This window comes from Amphibalanus amphitrite, unplaced genomic scaffold (genome assembly GCF_019059575.1).
Source record: "Amphibalanus amphitrite isolate SeventyFive unplaced genomic scaffold, NRLGWU_Aamphi_draft 000316F_arrow, whole genome shotgun sequence".
NCBI classification, from domain to species: domain Eukaryota; kingdom Metazoa; phylum Arthropoda; class Thecostraca; order Balanomorpha; family Balanidae; genus Amphibalanus; species Amphibalanus amphitrite.
This window is the reverse complement of record NW_024881811.1, coordinates 116522-139065: the sequence shown is the minus strand read 5'-3', so window position 1 is coordinate 139065 and position 22544 is coordinate 116522. Positions and strand designations below refer to the sequence as shown.

Below are 22544 nucleotides of genomic sequence, written 5' to 3'. Positions count from 1 at the left end.
GTTTCACTGTAGTCTGTACCTTACCAAGTGTGGAGAAGGAAATCATGGCCTCCCACTCCCGATGGAGGCCCCAAATATCTGTCCCTATTTTTTGTATCTGTCTGGGTGTCTGGGGCGCATAGCGACACGGGACCGCCGGCTCGCTGGCCGGCTGCCCGTCCGGTCACGTGCTTGCGTCCCGACACCCACCATAAAACCATGTTCTTCGGAAATACACGCTCTCACTTCTCCTCTACCGACTGTGACGCCAACACCATCCGCGGACCCCGGCTCCGACGAGGGCGGCCGAAATGGCCGGCCCACAATTGGTGCCAGCGGTGGTGGTTGGTTGTCGGTGGAGGACTTTTGGCTTCAGGTGAGTTCTCTTTAAATTAATTTCATTTGCTTTTTGTAATGTTTGAAATTTGAGATTTATATTTAGTTCTATTCGTTTTCTATATGATTTTTGTCATTATTTGTTTGGCTAACCATGGAAGATGCTACCAGGAATTTTAGTATTGAGTACAACACCCAAATGAAAGATATTTTAAGGCGAATTGCTTATTTAGAATTAGCTGTAGCAGAAGAGCTTATTGCTCAACAAAATCAAAATCCATCAAAATCTCAGAGCCGAGGACGTGATCGTCAATCTCGTCAGCAAAAATGCCGTTATCAACCTGTTCGCTCAAAATCACTTCACTCTTCTCACCATGGTTGTCAAGAAAGAAGTCATTGTTGTTCAAGTTCTTATCACCATGAATTTTCGAGCTGCCACCGGAACTTTTCACCGCGTCGAAACTTTCGTTCTCTGAGCCCAAACGGGTTCCGCTCACTGCACTAGGGGATGAGTGCGTGAGCGTCGCTTCAGATGACAGGGACCGTTCAGCACATCCCCCGGTTTTACGTGACGTCAAAATTTCGGGTCAAGCTTGTTCAGCTCTTTATGATAGTGGAAGTAGTGTCTCTTTAGTTTCAGAAAAATGTCTGCAAAAATCTGGTTTAAAAATACCTTACCAACCTCCCAGTGTCACTATTCTTGATGTTACTGGAAATCCTATTGACGTTGTAGGTGAAGTCAATCTGAACATTAGCATTCTGGGTCAAACGGTTCAACACACATTTTTCGTTACAGCAAAAAGTTTGCCATTCAAATGCGATATAATTCTCGGAATCGATTTTATCATTGCTCACAAATTGATTTACAATCCATCGAGTCGTTCAGTAAACTTTCTAAAACCAATTCTTTCTTCCAATGTAGTCGAAAGACGCTCAAAACGTCTGAGTCCCAAAAGACGTAAAAGAGTACGTTTTCTTTTATCAACAAAGGACAATGAAAAATGTGTCGATCAAATCGTTTATCCTGATAAAACGGTAGACATGTTTACAACTGCAGAAAAACATGCATTAACTATTGATGACGAAAAGTCATATCCATTACCTATTCGTGAAACAAACAGTAGAAATTTCTGGTTACAGCGAAAAATTTGTACGCGTAAAATTACCACATTTTCTACAACCAAACGATTTTCCATACCTAATTCAAACGCATTGTGATCAAAGTATTCGAGACATTCAAGTTGCCCGTTCTATAAATTTCTTGGAAAATTCAGGCACGCTTGTACGCGTGATTAATGCTTCAAGTAGCCCAGTCATTTTGAGAAAAAATCAGAGAATCGCACAAGCCCATCCGACCAAAAAGTACCCCTTCAGTCAGGTCACAGACCGACCCCATCCCACCAGACAGAACGCTGACCTTGCTCAGTACCATGGGTCAGTCAGTGCCAACTGTCAAACAGCGCCGTCTGTTCCCAATTCCGCCAGCGTCTCGCCACAACAAAAAACGGTCGCTGGGCCGGATTTGGCTGCGTCAGACAGCGGACGCATGACAGACGTAAACAGACCGACGACTTCTATCCCGAGGACGTCAGGGCACAGGTCTGTCAGTGACATTGATTTGAAACACATCCCAGTACACTTTCGTTTTAAACTCCGTGAACTCTTAGACAAACATCGACATGTCTTTGGAAATGATATTTCTGACATACAACAGACAGATGTTTACAAAAATCACAATGGATTCACAGACCACACTCCGGCTGATCAACGAACAAGTCTCCCATTTGCTCATCGGGAGATAACTAAGGAAAATATTAAACGCATGGTAACAGCCAGAGTTATCAAACCATTAGTTTCACCATATAACTCTCCAATCATTCTTATCAAGAAATCAAATGGTCAATATCGCCTCGTTTCAGATTTGCGACTTCTCAACTCCAAAATCAAGGATGACAAGTTTTCTCGTTCATTTACATCACAGGTCAAAGATCAACTTTCTGACTGTGAAGTTTTCTCTACCTTGGATTTCCCTAGTACATTCCACCAAATTTCTTTGAATGAATCTTCAAATCATTCTACGGATTTTGCAAATCATGACGACAAATATCATATGAACGATAAACCAATGGGTCTTCGTTCAAGTTCCTCCGTTCTCAACAGAGGGTTGCAAATTGCACTCAGTAGTCTTCAAGGCATAGATGCATTTCTATATGTTGACAATATTCTTATCGGTAGCAAAACATACGACGAGCATTTAGAAAAACTCGACAATATATGTTCTCGTTTAGAAGAAATTCATCTTGTGATCAACCCCGCAAAGTGTGAATTTATGAAATCTCAGGTAAAGTATCTGGGTTTCATACTTGACAAACATGGAATTCGTCCAGATGCATCCAAATTACAAGCGGTACAAGATTTTCCTGTACCAGAAACAGCGAAAGATGTTCGTATTTTTCTTCGGTTTGCGAACTATTATCGCAGACACATTCCAAAACTGGCTGAGCTTACTGCTCCGTTAATTCATTTGACAAAGAAAAATGTTGATTTTATTTGGTCAAAAGAGTGCGAAAAAGCATTCTCATCGATAAAAAGGTCACTACGAAAATGCGCTTTATTAAAATTTCCAAATTTCGGAAAAGACTTCTACCTATTTACACATACAAGTGATTTCGCCATTAGTGGCGTACTTGAACAAAAATATGGTGATGAATTTCACCCAATCGCTTTTATTAGTCGACAGCTTAGCAAAGCTGAAAGAAATTATTCTACTTCAGAAAAGAAATGCCTCGCAATTTCATGGTCTTTTGATCATTTGCGATCTTATCTTTTAGGTCATGTCACTCATGTCATGACAGATCATTCACCATTAAAATGTATCTTAAAGTCAACTCATCTTAGCGGTCGTTTAAAGAAATGGTTTGTAAAACTATCAGAGTATGATTTTGATGTCACTTATCTACCAGGTATTTTGAATGTTACAACTGACCATTCGTCTAGTGCCGAATTAGATACACAAAACAAAGCAGACTTTCTTGGCCATGTCTCTGCAGAAACCGCAGGATGGACAAAAGAGAAAATCAAAGCTGAACAGCGAAAAGACCCAGATTTGATGCCAATCATTGATCGCCTCGTGAAACCGAAAGCTAAAGGCCCTGATCTGAAGCTGAATGAATCTCTTTCCAACTTTTTCTTAGGTTCAGATGGCTTACTTTACCATGTAGCCAAACAAAATTCGAAGATTCGTCAGTTTATGAAACAACTTGTAGTTCCAAATTCAAGGAAAAAACTGATGCTTGAGAAAGTCCATGACACTTTTTCGTCAGGACAAAAGTTATTCAGAAACATTCTTTCCAAAATTCGCATTCAATTTTACTGGAGGAACATATACTCCGATGTCAAAAGGTATGTAGACTCCTGTCGTTTTCACATGAACCAAAGTGCTCACAGATTTTGGAAACGTGCACCAAGGCAGTGCACAAGTACAAAAGAGCACCCTAACATCGATCGTCTTCAAAACTTGGAAGACGATCAAATCGACACCTGCGTCGATTCACAGTCTCTCAGCAACGAATCTGCCATTCGTTCCGTGGGTAATGCCTCACAGAGCAGCAACAACGGTGCACGTTCACCTGTTACACTGCCGGCAAAGCCAGGGACGTTGGTGACTCCTTCTGAAGAGAATGGGATCGACCAGAGTGATCTTACACGGCTGGAGGAAGATTGGCGAAATTGTCGAGCAGGCCGAGAGGTTAGTCAGGCTGATCACCTGCGGTATAACCTCTGGTCTCGCAAAAACATACGCCCCCCAGACCGTCAAGAAGAAACATAGCGCTCACATAGCGCCCATTTAGCGCTCAAATATATTATTTGCCTGCAGAAGACATGCTGCGTTACAATGAGGTTGACGAGGTCCCTCCCGCGCATGTAAATAGCCGACGTACGGCCAAAAATGGTGACAGAGATCCCATTTCACGTGATGCGAACGAAGGTTGATGATTACGTCCCTCGCGCACACCGCCAGCCAAAGGCTGAGCAAAAAGGTTTACTCAATGTAAACAGAAGAGAGCAATTGCAATTTCATTGAGCTCAATTCATTGTAAATAAAGCATCCACGATATAGATATATATGCTAGTATGATAGGTGAATGATTCTCATTTGTATGATTGCCAAAACCTATGTTGTCGCTTGCTGTTGCCATCTTTCATTTCTTTACATATGTTGCAATGTCAAAAATGTCTTGATACTGACACATTAGCCCTGTTTCTTTTTCAGGTTCGTGCTTCTTGTGGCGGAACGAGTGCAGCGTCAAATAATACCCAAAGGACATGCATGCTTCTCGATATTCCCAATTAATTAACAGTATACTTTATCGAACTAACTACTGATTAGCTTTAATTTTGGTCATCTGGTGAACAAAAAACGACTTCTATAACATTGACCAATAACGTTTGGCCATTCTGAACAATTTACACCAGCGAAAGTAATAAGTGGCAATAAAAAATTGTCCACAGAAAGTTTGCCAATTCAACAATTTACAGCGATATAACTACATTAGAAGTATTGCTGTTTGCATGCCTTCCCAAACGATTTCACGGGTATGACGTGATACACAGATGCACTCGTTCAGAAGACGCCACTCTTTAAAAGGACTTCATTTTTTTTTTCAACCGTATATTTTTTTTATTAAATAACAAGTAAGTTCTAACAATAGTTAGATATTCCAATAACACTTTAACCCACTAAAAACATTGGCCTCTTCAATTTATTCGTTAAAAATAAGTCACTTGGCAGTACTATTAAAACCGGTCTTTTGCTAGTCATTGGCTCATTAGCCCAATTTTTATTTCTCTTTGCTTCTCAATTTGCTCATATTTAACGATCTCTCGATCGACTGACCGGCGGTGCTGCCCGTTTTCAACAATCATTCAATGTTTTGCTATCCGCTGTGTCAAAAACATGTCTTCCGTGTCATTTATATAATGATGTCTTCCAATGAATGTTCAGCCTTCACAAAGTCCATACTGCCGTTTTATCACACAATTGTTATCACACACCAGGGAAAATGTATCACTGACCGGCACAGCGATAGCACAACATTATAATAAAAAGTGTATGTGGATGCATGTTTGAATACTTGGACACGGAAACAAATTCGAATGTCCTACGGACCCGAATGTTTTGGCCGTTGAAAGTCCATGGGTTCCGTGGCACGCCTGGGGAAGCATTACGACACTTGTGTCGCCCAGTGCTACTTGCCTTTTGTACAAATGTTGTACTGTACAGCTGTAAATATGAATGACTGTTTTGTATGATGTATATGTTGGGGCATTGTTTCGGCACATTTTAATTAGGTTCTTTTTCTATTACAGTCCTTGAGTTTCTGTTACCCATCTGGGAGTGGCCACTATCTGACTCCCCAAGCATCGACTACGGAGAAACGCCGATACGCATCACGGTCTGCAAAAGCTGGCTGATCATAGCTATGATGGGATTGGACGCTCATCGCCGACCCGTCTGGCTGTCTCAGTCGCTCTGCATCTGGTCCACGAATCACACACTGCAACTGCGGACGCCATCACCGACTGCAACGGCTGCAACTGCAACCAGCAGGTGGCCTAGGTCCAAAGCCAACGCCTGGCTGACCCACATGGCCGCCTGCCGTCGCTGCTACCTCATCTGCTCATCGTGCTTCGCTGTTCTCCGTCCGTTCGTCCGTCACTCTCGTCGCCCGTGCCAGCCGCCATCAACATGGCTGAGCGCACCATCGCCGCCATCAACGCGCTGTCGATCAAAGGGGTCACCAACACCGTCGCCAATTCCACCAGCTTCCGGTACGCTGACGTCTCCGGTATCGGTGCTGTGCGGCGGCAGCCAACGCTCCGTTGACAGGTGTGGCCACACTGTCACGGCGCACCCTGGCCGCTGCCCCTCTCGATCAACTCGGACATCATCTACCCGCAGAGGTGCCTGGCGCATAGCATCGACAACGACAAAACATGGCGACAACGATAACGACGACGACTAGCGATGACGACAAAACCGAATCGGAGAGCAGCGACAACAGCAGCAGCAGTAGTAGCAACAACAGGCGTACCAGTACCAGTAGCAGCAGCAGCCGTACCTGCAGCAGCAGTCGTACCTGGCGTTCCATGCGCGGTGTCATACGTGTATCTATGCAGTTAGGATCGTGATTGCTTATTGGTCGCCTCCTCTTGTCGGCTTGTTGGGGGAGGAAAGATATGTGGAGAAGGAAATCATGGCCTCCCACTCCCGATGGAGGCCCCAAATATCTGTCCCTATTTTTTGTATCTGTCTGGGTGTCTGGGGCGCATAGCGACACGGGACCGCCGGCTCGCTGGCCGGCTGCCCGTCCGGTCACGTGCTTGCGTCCCGACACCCACCATAAAACCATGTTCTTCGGAAATACACGCTCTCACTTCTCCGCTACCGACTGTGACGCCAACACCATCCGCGGACCCCGGCTCCGACGAGGGCGGCCGAAATGGCCGGCCCACACAAGCAACCAACGAAGCACGAATAAGTTATCCTTATTTGACGCGTCTTCACTTGGTTTCTCCCGTCTCAGCTCTCAAGTGAGGCAGTTAGCGAAATACCCAGTGGCTTCCGCGTCGATTAACACCCGGCCTGGCCGCCTGTTTGCGAATTGCGACGCCCGACGGATCGGAGGCGAATCCAGCTCAGAGTTTGGGGGGGGGGGGGCAAACCATAAAATTTGTCGATTCTTTCCATGCATCGTCCATAGGCGTAATGTTAAAATTATGCCGTTTGGGGGGGGGGCAAATGCCCATTTTGCCCCCCCCCCTGGATCCGCCACTGCGACGGATCATGCTTCAACTCGTATCGTATTGCGGCCGGCGGGCGGCGGCGACGACCTCGACCCGTCTCCAGTTCGGCTCGTCTTTCTGGAGAGTGGAGGGTGCAGGCTCAGAAAGTCAGAAGTCAGAACTCAGTGTCGTCTGTGAGGGAACGTGCAAGGGAGCGACTGCGGCTGTGTCTCTGTACCTATGCCTGCGTGTGTAACTGTGCCGAATGCAAGATATGTTAACGATATTGATTTATTTAGTCAACCAAAGATTTGAAAATACGTCAAATACACTTTGTTTGCTCTATATTTGGTTTCTATAGACCTTGGGATGCACATTGGGCTTTGATCCTGTCGACCTTGGGATATGGAGCTCGATTTTGGGAAATTCGCGCGGCGATCTTGGGATTTAGAAAAATTCCCGTTGGTAACCCTGCATGCAACGCCCATAGGGCCAATGTCAAAATTAAGGGGGGGGCACGGTGCCCCTGTGCCCTCCCCGTTCCACCGCCTATGCCCTTACTCACTCGGGGGAAGGGGGGGGGGGCAGTGGACACCCATATTTTTTTCGGTACAGGTATACGGTGCGCAAAGCCTGCCTCGGCCTGCCTGTGAGGAACGATGATATTTAGTTATTGCTACCCAGTCTTGATTGTTTCACGCGTGCTTAGGGTTAGTTTGCTTTTGTCTGCTGTTTCCACGGACGAAATTATACGAACTAGATCCGCCATATACTGTGATCTTTGTTTGTTTGTTTGTTTGTTTGTTTGTTTGTTTGTTTGTTTGTTTGTTTGTCTGTTTGTCTGTTTTTTTTGCTTGTTTATTTGTTTGTTTGTGTTGTTTTGTTGGGGACAAGTTCTTCCGGCCCAATAAGACAAATGCAGCGCTATGGGATGCTATCATGCTAGGATAGGGCGGTGACATTGGGGGCTGTGCGGGACACTGACAGTGATCCGCGGAGGCGAGACCGTCCCGGTGGGACCGGGCTGTCCCGCTGGAACAGTCCGGCCGGCCGCCCCAAACGGTCACCCCGGGGAGGAGTTACGGGTCTCAGTGGGGACCCGGTGAGGGTCTCAGTGGGGACCCGGGGAGGGTCTCAGTGGGGACCCGGTGAGGGTCTCACTTCTCAGTGGGGACCCGGTCAGAGACCCCGGGGTGAGTTACGGGTCTCAGTGGGGACCCGGAGAGGAGTTACGGGTCTCAGTGGGGACACTGTGAGGGTCTCAGTGGGGACCCGGTGAGGGTCTCAGTGGGGACCCGGGGAGGAGTAACGGGTCTCAGTGGGGACCCGGGGAGGGTCTCAGTGGGGACCCGGCCTCACCCGCCGGCGGTCGGCTGGGGTGACCGCCGGCCCGCAGGGGGAGCATTAGGGGGACGCTGTTCACACAGTCCTGAGGATGGCGAGGGCGGAATATGGTGTATACCGTGTTGTATTCATTATTCAGATTTATAATTGTGCTCGACGCTATGCTGGTTTAGTGATAAATGTCTGTCCGCTCCCCGTGTGCCGCCCCCCCCCCCGCTGACCTGTGCCGCTCTGTGTATGCCGCTCCCCCGCTGACCTGTGCCGCTCTGTGTGTGCCGCTCCTCCGCTGACCTGTGCCGCTCCCCCTCCGCTGACTTGTGCCGCTCTGTGTGTGCCGCTCCCCCGCTGACCTGTGCCGCCGCTCTGTGTGTGTGCCGCTCCCCCGCTGACCTGTGCCGCTCCCCCGCTGACCTGTGCCGCCGCTCTGTGTGTGTCCGCCAGGCGGCGCGGCCGGCTCTCCCTGGGAGCTGGGCGAGCTGTCGGCCGCGCTGACGCCGTCGCCGGTGGCGGGCGCACCCGCCGGCCGGCCGCCGCCCGCCTCCAAGTCGCCGCACTCGTTCCTGGGCGAGAACTCCGGCCTGGTGAACCTGGACAACCTGATCGGCGCTCCGGCCGGCGCCGCGCCGCCGCCCGCCGCCCAGGGTCAGTCAGAGGGGTCAGTGGCGCCGCCCCCGCCGCCGCCCAGGGTCAGTCAGAGGGGTCACAGGGGTCAGAGGCGCCGCCCAGGGTCAGTCAGAGGGGTCAGTGGCGCCGCCCCCGCCCCCCGCCGCCGCCCAGGGTCAGTCAGGGGGAGGAGGAGGCGCTCCGAGGGAACAGTGGGGTCGCATTCCCATTTTCTTCCAAGCTGTGCCCTTTCCGGAGTCCGAACTATTCTCGGTAAGCATAAGTCAACCCAGCAATGTCCGAATGGGTAAGTGCCACGACTCAATATGTAATTTTCCCGTTTTCTGATGCATTATTCATTTGAATTGTAAGATAAAGCAGGATAATTTAGGTGCACTGCAGTAATTCAGGCTTACAAACATGAAACAACGCTGAAAAAATTAAAGTTGCTGGTTGAAATTTTGATTCAGTGCACGAACTAACTGAGATGAATTAGTCAGAATTGCCTGACCAGCCGCAGTCTGAGTCGGTGTCGGACTGTTCTCGAAGTCGGCCGGGACTGTACTGGGGCGGACCTCACCGCGCGCTGAGGGCCCGCCGAGAGGCGGTCCCGGCCCGGCTCGGTCGGTGGACGGGGGCTCCCCTGCGTTACCGGGGCCGGGGCCGCGGACCGGGTGCCCGGGCTGCGCGGCCGCCGGTCCGTCTGTGATCGGACTCGGCACTGACCTGACCGCCCTCTGCCGGCAGCCAACCCGTTCGGGTGGACGCCGGCCGCCGCGGCGGCCAACCCGTTCCAGGCAGCCGCGCCGCCAGCGCCATCTATCAACCAGATCCGGCACCGCCGGTTCGGTGAGTGGCCGCCGGGCGGCGCGGGCCGGGTTGATGGGTGGTCGCCGGTGTCAGCTGCCGGTGACGTGGGCCTGTTATGGGGGGATACTTTATCGGCTGGATCAGCGGATACACCATGTGTCAGTGAGATCGGCGGCGGCGTGCCGTGTGAGGGCCGCCCACCCTTCGTGTAAAGGGGAGTTACCCAGTATCCATGAGGGAGACAGTCTGTACAATGACGTCTTTTTAGTGTGATTTTTATGAAACTGCTGTAACTACACTAATCTCTCGTTTGCTTCTCCCGCAAACCAGAACAGTGAGAGTGAACCAGGTAACCGTGCGCTCTCTCTCTCTCTCTCTCTCTCTCTCTCTCTCTCTCTCTCTCTCTCGTGTTGCTGAACCCGCGCCGTGGTCGGTACACTGGCCGCGCGGTGTCAGCAGCGACGCCGGGCACATTGCACGTAATCCGTGGATGCAGTGTAGTTGCATGCCCACACGCAGACGTTCGGGACTATATGTAGTTAGTTTTGAATGTGGTTGGACTTCAAGTTCTTTAGCGAAGCTGCCAAGCGAGATATAATTCTTGTAGCCGATCAGAGAGATTTTAGCTATCCCAATCCTCAGCTAGCTGGTTGGGGAGTTGTGTTTGATGAATGCTGAAAGTGGTCGCTGACAACATGCCCACACTACGCCGGCGTGTCTGCGCGGCAGCCCGCGGTGTCTGTGACCTGTCCGGACAACCGGCCAGAGCCGGCGAGGAGCCCGCTCCGTCCGGGCTGGTAATAGCGCACTGCACTGCATGGCCGCACAGAGTCCTCGCCAGACCGGCTCGGACCAGCTCTGACTGCAACCAGCTCACATTGAACATATATTACTCATAAACGAGCCGTATGTGCAATTTAGGCGGCGTTATTGCACTTGCACTCGTGCAATAAACAAAGCACGTGCCAAGTCGTAATGAGACCCTGAAGACAAACTATGTTTGCTGCTTCGATGCAAGTCCCCCTCCCTGGCACCTTTCACAATTGCATTACATAGAGCCACTGCCCCTAGCGATGTTGTTCGGGGCTGTTTTTTTTTTCGAGCCTACATACGAGGATAAAAACTCGTCCGGTTCGGACCGGGACCGCCGAGACTGAATCATATCGTGCCAGTCGACACATCCCGGGCATTCAGCTGTCTCAGGGTCCACGTTACGGGCAGTTTTCCCGAGTCAGAAGAAGATACTTTTAATAGGGTGCCAATGTCGATGAATCTTGCTAAATTTACGTCACTTAGCACTTCCTGCGACAACGCTGACAAAGTCGTTAATTTGGTAGTTGTTTGCCTGCTGCGTGTACAAACAGTTGTGACGTCACTGATTAATGGCTTCGTTCGTCTCCCGCAGAGGACACTACAAAGCAGCCGCCGGCGCAGCCGCAGCCGCCGACAGACCCGTGGGCCGCGCCCGCCAGCGCCGCCAACCCCTTCCTCTCCTAAGTGCAAGTTCCGCCAGCGGCCGCTAGGTGGTGACACGGTCGGCGGCCGGAGCGGCGGGTGCTGCCGGCCTGTGACGGCCGCGGACGGCGGTGTGCTGAGGTGGACGCGACGGCCCACCGTCCGATGTGTGTACTCGATGTGCGCCGCGCCGGGCCGACTGTGGATCCGCGGCAGTCCAGCGGCCGCCGACTGCGGCTGTACCGGCAGTCCAGCGGCGGCTGACGGCGGCTGTACCGGCAGTCCAGTGGCCGCTGACTGCTGGGGGCCGGGCCGACTGTGGATACCGCGGCAGTCCAGCGGCTGACGGCGGCTGTACCGCCAGTCCAGCGGCGGCTGACGGCGGCTGTACCGGCAGTCCAGCGGCTGACGGCGGCTGTACCGGCAGTCCAGCGGCTGACGGCGGCTGTACCGGCAGTCCAGTGGCCGCCCAGTGGCCGCGGGGGGGCCGGCGGGGACGGGGGAGGGCGCGCAGATGGACAGCGCTGCCAGTGCTGAGAGAATGGACGAGCGATAACGTATAGCTAAATGATAATCACATATACCTACTGGGCAGGCCGACGGGGAAGATGAGCGCGCTAGATGGCCGGCGGGGATAGCGGAACAAACGTACTGTAGCTCACATGCCTCTATATTTTGTGTTGCGGCGCGGTGATTTTCGGTCGGTTACATTGCTATGGATCCGTGGGCGCGGCGCCGGCCGAAACTGAGCGGTCTAGGCAGCCGGCGGGCGTGATGTCTGCGCGCGGCCACCGCTTGTATGGCGACATTTACCAGGCACCGACGGTGTCGACGGCCGGCCTGTCCGGGAGCGTCGCCGGCCGGCGCAGTATTTATTGAGATCGTCCGGCCCGCCGCGCCCTGTCCGCACTCTGCTAATACCAGCTATTTTTATGCCGAGCGGGTGTCTGTCTGTCTGTCTGTGTGCGCGCCGGAGTGGTCTGGGTCCCGTCCCGCGGGCGGTCAGGGGCCGGAGCCGAGCTCAGAGAACGGCCGCCGCCGGCTGAGCGGAGGCGCAGGATTCAAAACGCGGCGACTTCAACAGAACACCTGTATAGAGCCTGAACGCCGCCGGCAGCGGGCCGTAACATCAACATGGTCCAGCACACGTCATATACACAAATACATATAAATATGTTACAAAAAAAAACACCCGTAAGGCACGGTCTGTTTCAGCTCGCACAGCAGTTCATCACATTGGTTACTTTGGCATCGCGGGGAAGACTCGATACCATTCCGCTGAGCTATCGCGGGGAAGACCCGGCACCATTCCGCTGAGCTATCGCGTGGGAGACTCGATACCATTCCGCTGAGCTATCGCGGGGAAGACTCTACAATGTACCACTCCGCTGAGCTATCGCAAGGGAGATTCGGGTACCGCTCCACCGAGCTATCCTACGTCACGGGCGCTGAGCATTGATACAATGGAATGTCCCCACCGAGCGGATCCCACTCCGGCGGCTCCGGTCACGACTGGTGTCCAGTGTCCCCCCCCCCCTCCCCCTGGCGGCTTCGGCGGCTCCGGTCACGGCTGGGTGTCCACCACGAGGCGTCCGTGGCGGTCGCGGATGCGGATCCGGCCGTTGGGATACCGGGTCTCCTGGCGGCCGTCCGGATACACAAACTTGATGGTGCCGTCCGGACAGACGAGCTTCTTATAGCGGTCCGTGTGCACCTCCAGCTTACCTGGGCAGGGGGCAGGGGGCGGGGTCACCTCTTATAGCGGTCCGTGTGTACCTCCAGCTTACCTGGGCAGGGGAAAGGAGGGGGCGGGGTCACCTCTTATAGCGGTCCGTGTGTACCTCCAGCTTACCTGGGCAGGGGGGGCGGGGTCAGCTCTTATAGCGGTCCGTGTGCACCTCCAGCTTACCTGGGCAGGGGGGAGGGGAGGGGGCGGGGGTCACTTCTTATAGCGGTCCGTGTGCACCTCCAGCTTACCTGGGCAGGGGGGGGGGGGACTTTATCGTACGAGCATGTAAGTTACAGTCAGAGACGATAGAGTATACATATAAACGTGGACACACGCCACACGGTATAGCCGGCAAGAGGGTTACAAGAGAACAGTGACTCACCGCTGGCCAGCAGTGACTCACTGACTCACCACTGGGGAGCAGTGACTCTGACTCACTGGAGAGCAGTGACTCTGACTCACCGCAGTGGCCAGCAGTGACTCTGACTCACCGCTGGGGAGCAGGGACTCTCACTGACTCACCGCTAGGAGCAGTGGCTCTGACTCACCGCAGTGGCCGGGAGCAGTGACTCTGACTCACTGCTGGCCGGAAGCAGTGACTCTGACACACCGCTTTACAGCTGCAGTGACTGACTGACTCACCGCTGGGGAGCAGTGACTCTGACTCACCGCTGAACAGCTGCAGTGACTGACTGACTCACCGCTGGGCAAGAGCACCTCCTCGCTGCCGTCAGTGAGCAGTCGGCGCCGCGTGCCGTCCCGGTAGACGGTCTGCTGCTCACCGTTGGACAGCAGAACCGTCACAGAGCCGCACGGGTACCTGCCGCCGGCCGATCACAGCCGTCAGACCGGTCAGAACAGCGGTCAGGACCACTGCGGTCTACATTCGTCAGGAAAGCGGTCGAGGGGTCAGAACGGTCAGAGGGGTCGGACGGGCCACAGCAGCGACCTCTGACCCAGCGTGATGACCTCTGACCTAGCGTAATGACCTCTGAGTTCTGACCCAGCGTAATGATCTCTGACCTGAGCTAATCGTTTTTGCTTTTGCACGGCAGCACAGCACACAATACACTGGGCCTGATAACTGTGTCCCACCTGGTCTTGGCGTCTCGCCCCGTCCCCCTGTCCCGTTCTGCCCCACCTGATCACGCTGTCCTGTTCCGTACCCCCGTCCTGTCCCACCCCGTCCCACCTGATCTCCGTGGTCCCCCCCCGGTCCCACCTGATCTCCGTGGTCCCCCCCGGTCCCACCTGATCTCCGTGGTGCCGCCCTGTCCCACCTGATCTCCGTGCTGCCGTCCGGTCCCACCTGATCTCGCTGTCCCGCCCGGTCCCACCTGATCTCCGTGGTGCCGCCCGGTCCCACCTGATCTCCGTGGTGCCGTCCCGTCCCACCTGATCTCCGTGGTGCCGTCCCACCTGATCTCCGTGGTCCCGTACCGTCCCACCTGATCTCGCTGTCCGGTCCCACCTGATCTCCGTGGTGCCGTCCCGTACCCCCGCCCGGTCCCACCTGATCTCCGTGGTGCCGCCCGGTCCCACCTGATCTCCGTGGTGCCGTCCCACCTGATCTCCGTGGTGCCGCCGCGTCCCACCTGATCTCCGTGGTGCCGTCCCGTCCCACCTGATCTCCGTGGTGCCGCCCGGTCCCACCTGATCTCCGTGCTGCCGTCCGGGTCGCGCCGCTCCAGCTGGCCACTGCTGAACTCCGTCAGCTCCGAGCCGTTCCGGTACGTGGTCTGGCGCGTGCCGCTCGCCGCGTAAAAGTACACCGTGTCCCCCTGCCGCCGGGTCAGATACACCGGGTCACACTGTGACAGTGGGTCAGATACACCGTGTCCCCCTGCCGCCGGGTCAGATACATACCCCGGGTCAGATACACCGGGTCACACTGTGACAGTGGGTCAGATACACCGTGTCCCCCTGCCGCCGGGTCAGATACACCGGGTCACACTGTGACAGTGGGTCAGATACACCGTGTCCCCCTGCCGCCGGGTCAGATACACCGGGTCACATACACCGGTTCAGATACACCGGGTCACACTGTGACAGTGGGTCAGATACACTGTATCCCCGTGCCGCCGGGTCAGATACACCGGGTCAGACTGTGAGTCACCGCCCACCGGTCAGATACACCGTGTCAGAATATACACCGGGTCAGATACACCGGATACATACACCGGGTCACATACACCGAGTCACATACACCCGGGGTCAGATACACCGGGTCAGATACACCGACCGGGTCCAACTGTGGGCCAGACACGCCACCGATCACCACTCACCCACTGGCCAGTGGCCATGCACCCTCTGAGGGGAACGCGGGGCGGCTGGACGGAACGACGGGGGGAGAGCTGCGGACGGGTACCAGATGAGGACATGACGGGGACGGCCGGGTAAGGGACGGGGGACGCTGGGGTAACAGAAGGGGAACGGTGGGGTAACAGAAGGGGAACGCCAGGGTAACAGAAGGGGAACGGTGGGGTAACAGAACGGGAACGGTGGGGTAACAGAAGGGGAACGGTGGGGTAACAGAAGGGGGACGGTGGGGTAACAGAAGGGGAACGGTGGGGTAACAGGAGGGGAACGGTGGGGTAACATTAGGGGAACGCTAGGGTAACAGAAGGGGAACGGTGGGGTAACAGGAGGGGAACGGTGGGGTAACAGAAGGGGAACGGTGGGGTAACAGAAGGGGAACGGTGGGGTAACAGAAGGGGAACGGTGGGGTAACAGAAGGGGAACGGTGGGACGTCCGGAGGAGGGTGAGTGACCAGAGGACGGGCGAACACCAGGGGACTGACTACGGCGACTGACTACAGACAAGTGACGGAGGGGACTGACTACAGACAAGTGACGGCATATTGGTTATAGCCACTGGTGACATAATATAGGTGCAGCAGCTGACACCACCCGCTGTTAGACACATCCGACGAACCCCACCAGCGACCAGCGCCGACAGGCAGGGCGCACTGGCAGCCCTGTGATCGAGCGGCCCCTCAATGGCGGCACATCCGCCGCCGCACTGCCCACCCGCCGTGCGCGCATTACCGACCTCAGCCGCCAACGGCCGGCCGGCGTAACCAATCCAGCGGCTGTGGACTCCTGAGGGATAACCAATCCAGCGGCGGTGGACTTGAGGGATAATCAATAAGGCGGATGTGGACTCCTGAGGGATAACCAATCCAGCGGCTGTGGACTTGGGGGATAACCAATCCAGCGGCTGTGGACTTCTGAGGGATAACCAATCCAGCAGCTGTGGACTTGAGGGATAACCAATCCAGGGATAACCCTGAGAGAGGGACTCCTGAGGGATAACCATATTGACCAATCCAGCGGCTGTGGACTTCTGAGAACTGGACTCTGTCTCACTTGAGAACTGGTATGCCTCACCTGAGAACCGATCTGTCTCACCTGAGGACTGGTCTGCTCACCTGCGGACTGGTCTCCTTCCAGTCTCCGTTCTGGTAGCAGACGCGCACGGTGCCGTCCGACAGCTTATCCCGCCGGCTGCCGGCGGACTCCGCCGCTCCGCCGGGGGAGTCCGCCGCTCCGCCGGCCGGCACGGACAGAGCAGAGGAGGACAGGGTGGATACCGATAGAGCGAGCGCCGGGTCCCGGCCGGGCGGCGCCGGCGCCGGCGCCGGCCACGGGAACGGCGAGGCTGAGACGGCGGCCGCGGCGGGACGGCCGTCCGCGGGACGCTGGGTCTGGCCGCCGCGGCCGGTCGGCGTCCCGGCCGGCCCCCGGCTCTCCGCCGGCAGGTCTCGGTCCTGGGCCGGCCCCCGGCTGTCCGCCGGCGCCGCCCCGTCCCCGGGCCGGTCGCGGCCCGCCGGCGGGGACGGCAGAGGCGACTGGCGGCCCGCCGGCGGAGTCGGCAGGGACGGCGCGGCGGCCACCTGCACGGCGCTGTCGCGGACGACGCGGACCGGCGGCGGCGGCCGGCGCGGCACGGCCACCGACTCGGCGCGGCCGCCCGAGCCGGACCGGCCCCGGCCCCGGCCGCTGCCGCTGCCGGCGCCGCCCTCCAGCAGCCTGCCGACGTCCTCCACAGAGGGGGAGACGGCCGAACAGTGGCTCTCCAGGGACCTGGGGACGGGAGCACAGGTCAGGGCAGGAGCAGAGGCACAGGGCAGGGGCAGAGGTCAGGACAGGAGTACAGTAGCCTCCAGTACAGTCGAAGCGAACCTACTGGAGGTTGTTGTACCCCTGCCCTGACCTGACCTGTGCCTTGCTAACATGCCGGGTCGCAGTAATTAAAGCGCTATCTGTCAATGCCGGACTCCGATACCACGGAAGGACCATCAGCGGTGGGCGGGACCTCCGTACAGCGGCACCGCAGCAGCTGTCCCGAGCTCTGAGTTCTCACTACCGCCCCTGTCGGCGCCACACCCACCTCCTGCCGCCCCTGCCGGCGCCACACCCACCTCCTGCCGCCCGCCCCTGTCGGCGCCACACCCACCTCCTGCCGCCCCTGTCGGCGCCACACCCACCTCCTGCCGCCCGCCCCTGTCGGCGCCACACCCACCTCCTGCTGCCCCTGTCGGCGCCATACTCACCTCCTGCCGCCCCTGTCGGCGCCACACCCACCTCCTGCCGCCCGCCCCTGTCGGCGCCACACCCACCTCCTGCCGCCCCTGTCGGCGCCACACCCACCTCCTGCCGCCCGCCCCTGTCGGCGCCACACCCACCTCCTGCCGCCCCTGTCGGCGCCACACCCACCTCCTGCCGCCCCTGTCGGCGCCACACCCACCTCCTGCCGCCCCTGTCGGCGCCACACCCACCTCCTGCCGCACGCCCCTGTCGGCGCCACACCCACCTCCTGCCGCCCCTGTCGGCGCCACACCCACCTCCTGTCGCCCCGGTCGGCGCCACACCCACCTCCTGCCGCCCGCCCCTGTCGGCGCCACACCCACCTCCTGCCGCCCGCCCCGGTCAGCGCCACACCCACCTCCTGCCGCCCCTGTCGGCGCCACACCCACCTCCTGCCGCCCGCCCCTGTCGGCGCCACACCCACCTCCTGCCGCCCCTGTCGGCGCCACACCCACCTCCTGCCGCCCCTGTCGGCGCCACACCCACCTCCTGCCGCCCCGGTCGGCGCCACACCCACCTCCTGCCGCCCCTGTCGGCGCCACACCCACCTCCTGCCGCCCACCTCCTGTCGGCGCCACACCCACCTCCTGCCACCCCTGTCGGCGCCACACCCACCTCCTGCCGCCCCTGTCGGCGCCACATCCACCTCCTGCCGCCCGCCCCTGTCGGCGCCACACCCACCTCCTGCCGCCCCTGTCGGCGCCACACCCACCTCCTGCCGCCCGCCCCTGCCGGCGCCACACGCACCTCCTGCCGCCCCTGTCGGCGCCACACCCACCTCCTGCCGCCCCTGTCGGCGCTACACCCACCTCCTGCCGCCCCTGTCGGCGCTACACCCACCTCCTGCCGCCCTTGTCGGCGCCACACCCACCTCCTGTCGCCCCTGTCGGCGCCACACCCACCTCCTGCCGCCCCGGTCGGCGCCACACCCACCTCCTGCCGCCCGCCCCTGTCGGCGCCACACCCACCTCCTGCCGCCCGCTCCTGTCGGCGCCACACCCACCTCCTGCCGCCCGCCCCTGTCGGCGCCACACCCACCTCCTGCCGCCCGCCCCTGTCGCCTTCCTGCCGCCCCGGTCCGGCCCGCTGCCGCGACTGCTGCGCCCTCCGGCGGTGGACACGGAACTGGTACTTCCCCCGCCGTCCGCCAGGTCCGGAGCTGACCGGTGTCGAGAGAGGGTCGTGCGGCGCCGGCCGGCCGCCGGCTCGTCCCCCTCCACAGAGCCCGACCTGGGGACGGGGCACGGGGAGGGGGGGTCAGCGGCTGGGCAGGCACGGCGCGAAACCACCGCCATCGTCCCACCGACATATACGACGCACACAAACAGCTCAACCTCCATAGGAAAATGGGAGCTCAGTTTATCAGAAAACGTCTGACAGGCCGGTCAAACCGGGAAATCTCCGCAGCGGAGCAGTCCTCCAAAATCCCATTCATCATTAATTAAATTTACGGTAAGCCAAACAAGTGCAAACAACACTACACCCAACAGTAGAAAGAAACAAGTGTCTGTCTAGTGATTAATTCATGCAAATGCATAGTGGCCGACACAAAGTAAGGTATGGTCGAATACGCTTCAACCAACTAAAGGCAAATACAATGGATATCGGATAACAGACACGGGCGCTGTTCTGTCGCCTTTCTATCGGTATGCTGCCGGCTTTGTCATAAATATTTTCTGCCGTTTCTCGGTCATGAATATAAATGCCACACCCTACATAAATTTCACCCACAATAGGCCGAAAAGACGCCAGCAAGCTGCCAACTTCCTGACAAAAAAGCGGCGCCCGATTACCGCACTGCTGTGGACACTCCCGGCTGCCCGCTCCCCCGCCCGCTCCCCCCGCCCAGCGCCCACCGGTGCGGTCCGGCGCCGGCGCTGAACTGGCGCGCGTTGCGCCTGGCCAGCTGCTGGTGGGCGCTCTGCAGCAGCCGCTCCAGACGGTCGCGGTCGGCCGTCAGGTGAGCCAGGCGGGCGCGCAGTCGCGCCGCGTCCTGTGACCACGAGCTGCCGCGGCGGCCCAGCTCAGCCTCCAGTGCCGTCACCTGACACACAGGTCACAGAGTGGTCACACGGGTCACAGAGGGACAGAGGGGTCACAGAGGGACAGAGGGGTCACAGAGGGGTCACACAGGTCACAGAGGGGTCACACAGGTCACAGAGGGGTCACACAGGCAACAAAGGGGTCACACAGGTCACAGAGGGGTCACACAGGTCACAGAGGGGTCACACAGGTCACAGAGGGGTCACACAGGTCACAGAGGGGTCACACAGGTCACAGAGGGGTCACACAGGTCACAGAGGGGTCACACAGGTCACAGAGGGGTCACACAGGTCACAGAGGGGTCACACAGGTTACAGAGGGGTCACACAGGTCACAGAGGGGTCACACAGGTCACAGAGGGGTCACAAGTTAACAAAGGGGTCACACAGGTCACAGAGGGGTCACACAGGTCACAGAGGGACAGAGGGGTCACAGAGGGACAGAGGGGTCACAGAGGGGCCACACAGGTCACAGAGGGGTCACACAGGTCACAGAGGGGTCACACAGGTCACAGAGGGGTCACACAGGTCACAAAGGGGTCACACAGGTCACAGAGGGGTCACACAGGTCACAGAGGGGTCACACAGGTCACAGAGGGGTCACACAGGTCACAGAGGGGCCACACAGGTCACAGAGAGGTCACACAGGTCACAGAGGGGTCACACAGGTCACAGAGGGGTCACACAGGTTACAGATGGGTCACACAGGTCACAGAGGGGTCACACAGGTCACAGAGGGGTCACACAGGTAACAAAGGGGTCACACAGGTCACAGAGGGGTCACACAGGTCACAGAGGGACAGAGGGGTCACAGAGGGGTCACACAGGTCACAGAGGGGTCACACAGGTCACAGAGGGGTCACACAGGTCACAGAGGGGTCACACAGGTCACAGAGGGGTCACACAGGTCACAGAGGGGTCACACAGGTAACAAAGGGGTCACACAGGTCACAGAGGGGTCACACAGGTCACACAGGTCATAGTGGGGGTCACACAGGTCACAGAGGGGTCACACAGGTCATAGTGGGGGTCACACAGGTCACAGAGGGGTCACACAGGTCACAGTGGGGTCACACAGGTCACAGAGGGGTCACATAGGTCACAGAGGGGACACACAGGTCACAGAGGGGTCACACAGGTCACAGAGGTCGCAGAGGGGTCACACAGGTTACAGAGGTCGCAGAGGGGTCCGATGAGCACAGAGGGTTACCCATACCACAAATGGGTATTACACAGGGGCGGACATCGACTGCAGCAGCCGTACTCGACTCTCGGACCGTCACCCATGGGGTGTTCAGGTGATTCATCGAGTACAAATGTACAATTTATGGATGGGTAGCTGAATCCCATTCAAAATGAAAATTTCTGTCATTATATAAAACCACAGCTACCTTAGCATGAAGCGCCTTCAGTTCGGGCGTTTCTCTTTTCCTCCACTCCTCGGTGTGCCTTTTCTTCTCGGCCTCGAACTGTTTCCTTTCGTCGGCCAGTTTCTTTCTCTCCTGCTCTGTCCTCCTGGCCATGCGCTCCGCGTCCTCTGCCTTCTGGCGCTCCCAGCGCTCTTTCTCGGAGTCCAGGTCGAGCCGCTGCCGCTGCAGGTCGGCCCGCAGTCGCGACAGCAGCGCGTTCTCCTCGCGGAAGGTGGCCGCCTCACGGTCCAGCGCGGCGCGCTGCCGCTCCAGGCCGGCGCGGTCAAAGAGGAAGGGCTCGGCGCCGGCCGGCCGACGGGTCGACTCCGTCCGTCCGGCCGGCCGCGCGGGGCCCGAATCCTGCAGAGCGGCCGGCCGCGCGGGGCCCGAGTCCTGCAGAGCGGCCGGCGCCGACGCGGCGCCCGCCCCCGACCGACTCCGACTCTGTGCCCGGTCCTCCGGCGGCCCGCAGCCCCCGGCCGGCCGCTCGGGGCTGACACCGCGCTCCAGCTGCTCGCCGCCGGCCGTCCGGTCCGGGGCCGGCCGGCGCTCCGGACCGGCCGCGCCGTCCCCGGCCTCTGACGTCAACGTGACGTCACACGAGCCGTCGGCGGTGATCTCGAATACGTCCGGCTGGTCGTCGAAGCGCACCGACCTGCGCAGCGGATCCGCCCAGCCGGCCGGGCCGGCGGCGCGCTCACACCGGCCGTCCAGCTCGCGGCGCAGCTGGTCGCGCAGCCGGCGGTACCGCTCCAGCCGGTCACCCTGCTCCTCCTCCGGCTCCTCCTCCGGCTCCGGGTCGGCCGGGGCGGCGGCGCGCGCCGGCGAGACCGCCAGCGACGCGTCCAGAGAGGCCTCCGAGTCGGGCGGCCGACCGCACGGCGCCGCCGACCAGTCGGGCCGGCCCGGCGGGGGCGTTACACCGGCCGCGGCCACGTTCGGCCGGACCACGGTGCCGGCCCGCGGCTGGCCGCCGCAGCCGCGGCTCTGGCCCGCCGGCCCGGCAGCCGGTGCTCCGCCGCCGCGGGCCGCCGCAGCCCGCTCCGGCTGCGCTGTGGGCGCCGCTCCAGGCCGGTCGCCGCCGACCGGCGCCCCCGCCCCCGGCCTCTCCGAGGCGGCCGGCGGCGCGGCCAGCGGCGACAGGGCGGCCGGGGCGCCGGGCCGGCCGCGCCGCTCCGGCGTGGACTGGGCCGCGTGCAGCAGGTTACTGACGAACGACGAGTTGGAGCTGAAACTGGAGTCGAGCGCCGCCTGCTCCAGCAACTCGAACGCGCGCAGCTCCTTCAGCTCCCGCTGCCGGCGACAGAGGGCGGTCAGCGCCGGGGGAGGTGTCGGGTGCAGTACAGGGGAGGGACGGACCAGCCGTGCCGCGGGCCGAGTTGAGTCGAACACGATCACTCGCAGAATCTCCACATTTAAACACATTTCAGAAACCCAGCATGAGTTAACCCAACGTTGACT

The 22544-nt window shown here is 58.1% G+C and overlaps 2 protein-coding genes and 1 long non-coding RNA gene across 5 annotated transcripts in view; 2 read left to right on the top strand and 1 right to left on the bottom strand.

Moving 5' to 3' along the window:
* The window catches only part of LOC122388272 (epsin-1-like), a 64701-nt gene extending 52449 nt beyond the window's left edge, over nucleotides 1-12252 (top strand). For 2 of the 3 annotated variants that reach the window (XM_043379198.1, XM_043379197.1), the window contains 3 exons: nucleotides 8887-9087; nucleotides 9796-9897; nucleotides 11264-12252. In XM_043379198.1, coding sequence (XP_043235133.1) covers nucleotides 8887-9087; nucleotides 9796-9897; nucleotides 11264-11355 — 395 coding nt within the window. In that variant the 3' untranslated portion in view covers nucleotides 11356-12252. Of the gene's footprint in view, nucleotides 1-8886; nucleotides 9088-9795; nucleotides 9898-10188; nucleotides 10208-11263 lie in introns of all 3 variants that reach the window. The other variant, XM_043379199.1, reaches the window with a different exon arrangement.
* Nucleotides 35-6759, top strand: LOC122388273. Its single transcript, XR_006257763.1, has 2 exons — nucleotides 35-355; nucleotides 4589-6759. It is a non-coding gene; the product is annotated as an uncharacterized LOC122388273 (long non-coding RNA).
* A 137-nt stretch (nucleotides 12253-12389) lies between the features above and the next one.
* On the bottom strand, nucleotides 12390-22508 carry LOC122388269 (centromere protein J-like). Its single transcript, XM_043379193.1, has 9 exons — nucleotides 22296-22508; nucleotides 21711-22049; nucleotides 21066-21443; nucleotides 19489-19676; nucleotides 18671-18862; nucleotides 16474-16828; nucleotides 14696-14823; nucleotides 13744-13862; nucleotides 12390-13038 (listed from the first exon to the last, which is right to left on the bottom strand). Exons 1-9 carry the CDS (start codon nucleotides 22506-22508, stop codon nucleotides 12878-12880), a joined length of 2073 nt encoding a protein of 690 aa, XP_043235128.1. The 3' UTR covers nucleotides 12390-12877.
* Nucleotides 22509-22544: the final 36 nt, after the last annotated feature.